Consider the following 4,241-nt stretch of genomic DNA (forward strand, 5'->3'; position numbering starts at 1 on the left):
CTTTTTTACATTAACCTGACTTAATTGTTCTGCTTTAGTTGTGTCAACTTACTTTCATGAGTTCAATTAACTTAARAGTCACACATTTCATCTAAAACAAACGTTTAACTTTGAGTTGAAGTGAACCAATTAAGTTGAATGCAGTTTTACGTCTGACGTCATTACGTAAGCTTTGCCCGAGACAGATCCACTTGTGCCGACCGTGTGTGCAGCCGCCATTTCTTCTGACCGTTGACTGTTCACCGGATTGTAATAAAACAGTAAGTATTCTACACACCATGACAAAATATTATTTAAATGGTGTAAAAATATTCATGACTTTTTCTACCTTTAATTTGAAACAGTTAACTGTGTTTAACGTCGAAGTATYATCASTTATTTGCTTTGAACACATTTGCTAGTTGTAATTAGCCGCGCTATTCGGCGGAGCATTTTTGAACTTAACTGCTCTGTTAGTTAGTGAACGTTTATTTTGGGTGTATACTTTTAATTTGACCCTAAAGAACTTAAATAGCTAGAAGCCTTGTATGTAGTGAAAAATATTAAATGTGGCCCGGGGACTGCTGGCGTGTTCCGGTCGGAAGCTAGACTGGGTCAAAGTGTGGGAGCAGCTAATGCACTGCAGTGGCGGCCAGACTTTATAACAGGAACTACTGGACAGGTCGTTTTTAATGGGTAAGCTTAACGTACAGTTACAGAGGTGTTAGTGTTAATACGCAAAACTTATTTAATGTGACGCAACTGCGCTCTGCTCGTCACCGTGAGCTGCAGTCAGGGTAGCCATTTGTTCCAAATGTCAGGCTGCTTACTGACGACATGATATAAAACGCATAATATCCTAACTTCGCTAATAATCCATAAGATGTCATTTCTCTTAAAAAGGGAAAAGCAAAAAATAAAATAAGGAATTCATGTTTGTAGAAACTTTGAGTTAATTTCTCTTTCCTMCTCTCCAGGCCTGGAACAAAGCATCATCAAACCATAGAAGGTAAGCCATATTTGCTTCACTAAGCTTCTAATTTAACAAAAAAAAATTAAGTTATTAGTTAATATGCTGTATTGTATTGATAATATGAAAAACACATACTCTAAACTTATTCAAAAATAGGTTTGATAAATAACATCATTTAGGGAGTTTAAAGTTAAAGGAATAATAGGTGGTCAAAGAATGAGATGAAATTTATTTCCTACAAACGGTTGATGAGCTCTCCCTCAACATGGGGTCAGAAGCTCAGTCATCTCGGAGAGGCTGAAATTAGAGCTGTTGCTCCTCTACATCCAGTAGAGCCAGTTGAGGCGGCTCGTGCATCTAATTAAGATGCCTCCTGGAAGCCAGGGCAAAATTACAACCTAAAAATACTTTGGTAGACTTAAAAGTTTAATCCCATCCTAAGGAATRTGCAATTGAGAAGGACAATTTAAGAGATGTGCAATTTTGTCAAAAATATTTGCAATACTAACAATATGACATTTATTAATATAGAGAATGTTTTTCTAGGGTATTAAAAACATACTGAAATAGTTATGGTCAAAAATGCATTTAGAATCTATATTTTACCAAACAATGAAACAAAGATATCAAGTATTGCATGGGGGTAAGGTTGTAACAGTACTCAAAATTGACTCTGCATCCATWTTTGTTTCATCTTCCTTGCCTTCAGATTTGGCAACATACATGTAACTCAGTTCCTGTCTTATCCTTCTAGYGTTGCACTTCATGTGGAGATGCAAAGACTGCGAGAGCGTGTTTTCCAGAAGATCTGAATTGCTCAAGCACTACAAACTAAACCACAGGCATTATGGACGGGGCTATTCATRTCCATGCACATATTTAAGTTGYGCATGTAGATTCAAGACCTGGAATGCTTTAGTGAACCATTTATCAAGACATCATCCAGTCCACCAAACAGTTACCAATGACTTAACCACATTCAAATGCCCCATTTGTGATTCTAATCAACTTTCCACGGAGAGAGATTATTTTCAGCATATATTTCAACATCTCAAGAACAAGGAAACAGTCACATGTGTGTTTCAGGACTGTGTTTATCAAACAAATAATTACGAGAACTACAAAAGTCATAAATACAGAAAACATTCTGATGCTAACAGTACATTTAAGACTGGGATTACTGAAAAAAAACAATTAGACTGTGGTGAAGAATTGTGTGCTAGTTTTGACACTGACATTTTTGATCAGGACAGTACTGTACAAGCTTATCCAAATCACACATTTAACAGGAATGATTCTGAAAACTTGGAGAGAGATATTGAACTTAAACTTGCATCAGTTCTTCTAAAGTTAGAAAGCAGTTATCTTGTTTCAAATGCAGCTATTGATGATCTATTGCAGGAGTTAAACTATTTAATTGGTTCTTTGTCCCTGCCTGTTACATGTAGAACTATAACCCAAATACTACACAGTCATCTTTGCCAGTTTGACCCATCAGTTGTTGAAAACCTTGCCAAGGCCCTCTGTGAAACAAACCCTGTAAAAAAAGCAATAGGAGAGAAAGGCTTCCTTTCTAGTGCTTGGAGACGAAAAAAATTCTATAAAAAACATTTTAAAGTGGTAGAACCTGAAGAATATATTCTTGATAAAAAAAATAGAAAGTCATTCCAGTATGTATCAATCCTGAAGTCTTTGCAGCAAGTTCTTGATTGTGAGGTTATCTTGGATCAGACTGATAACTTAAATAGTCTTAATAAAGTACCACAAAGGAGTGTTCATGCATATAGGTCTTTCTACGATGGGTCATTTTTCAGTGAAAATGAGCTTTTGAGTAAGGAGGAGAGCATTTCATTAGTGTTGTATATAGACGATTTCGAAATATGCAACCCTCTCGGGACATCTAAACGGAAACATAAAATTTGTGGTTTATACTGGATTCTTGGAAATTTACCACAGGGGTATAATTCTAACTTGTCTTCCATTTACCTGGCTGCTTTAATCAAAACAAATGATTTGAAGTGCTATGGTTACGAGAAAGTTTTAGAACCTTTACTTAATGAGCTCGCGATTTTGGAACAAAAAGGGGTCTTTGTCTCAAAGTTGGGGAGAGCTGTAAAAGGTACAGTTCAGTGCGTGGTTGCAGATAATCTTGCTGCCCACAGTATTGGTGGCTTTGTAGAAAACTTCACAGGGTCATACGTATGTAGGTTTTGTCTTGCAGTTAAAACAGACATTCAAACTACAGAGGTTAAAACTGGTGCATTTACCTTGAGAACCCAAAGCATTCATGCGGATTGCTTAAAAAATATCGAGGAACATGAATTGTCAAGTTATCGGGGTGTGAAATCAGCTTCCATTTTATCACATTTGTTGTATTTTGACATTACCACAGGTCTTCCTCCAGACATTGTACATGACCTGTTTGAAGGAGTTGTTCCTTTTGAACTAGCTTTGTGTCTGGGTGTTTTGATTAAGAAAAAGTATTTCACTTTGGCATCACTGAATGACGCAATAGCATCTTTCAACTTTAAGGGTACTGATAGAACTAATCGACCTCAACAAATTTCCCTGCATTTTGAAGCCAAAAAAAGTGTTGGGGGTAATGCACATGAGAATTGGAGTTTGCTCAGATTCTTACCTTTGTTGATTGGACACAGAGTGCAATATGAGGAGCCAGCTTGGCATATCTTAACAGACTTAAGGGACATTGTTGATCTTGTGGTCTGTCCCATGCACACAGAGGACTCTATTGCCTACCTTGACTTTAAGATCTCAGAACACAGAGCACAATTCCAGGAGGTTTTTCCTAATTGTGACCTTAAACCAAAACACCATTTCTTGGAACATTACCCACAGTTGATTCGCCAGTTTGGTCCTTTAGTAGCCTTATGGTCCATGCGCTTTGAAGCTAAGCACAGTTTTTTTAAAAGAGTTGCAAGAAATATCAAGTGCTTTAAAAATGTCCTCCGTACTCTTGCAGACAAACACCAGTATCAAATGGCACATCATTTGCATTTATGCGGTTTTACAAAACCTMATTTGGAAGTTACAAATGTTTTCACAGTAAGAATTGATGTTCTTGATAAGGGAATCGTAAATGCTCTCAAACAGAAGTTTTCAAATCTGGCCACAGTATGCATGACTAAAAGTGCAACATTTAATGGACTGAAGTATAAATGCGGGATGATCTTGATCCATGGCTCATTGGGAGGATTACCAGAGTTCATTGAAATCATCCAAATGGTGATCCTGGCAAACCAGCTATTCTTTCTGGTCAGAAAACTTGAGG

The 4,241-nt window shown here is 37.0% G+C and overlaps 1 protein-coding gene across 1 annotated transcript in view; it reads left to right on the plus strand.

The window, feature by feature from the left end:
• Positions 1-33: 33 nt before the first annotated feature.
• The window catches only part of LOC103480864 (uncharacterized), an 11,430-nt gene continuing 7,222 nt past the window's right edge, over positions 34-4,241 (plus strand). The window contains exons 1-3 of the mRNA XM_017309100.1: positions 34-260; positions 957-988; positions 1,707-4,225. Coding sequence (XP_017164589.1) covers positions 1,718-4,225 — 2,508 coding nt within the window. The 5' untranslated portion in view covers positions 34-260; positions 957-988; positions 1,707-1,717. The remainder of the gene's footprint in view (positions 261-956; positions 989-1,706; positions 4,226-4,241) is intronic.

This window comes from Poecilia reticulata, linkage group LG2 (assembly GCF_000633615.1).
Source record: "Poecilia reticulata strain Guanapo linkage group LG2, Guppy_female_1.0+MT, whole genome shotgun sequence".
NCBI lineage: Eukaryota > Metazoa > Chordata > Actinopteri > Cyprinodontiformes > Poeciliidae > Poecilia > Poecilia reticulata.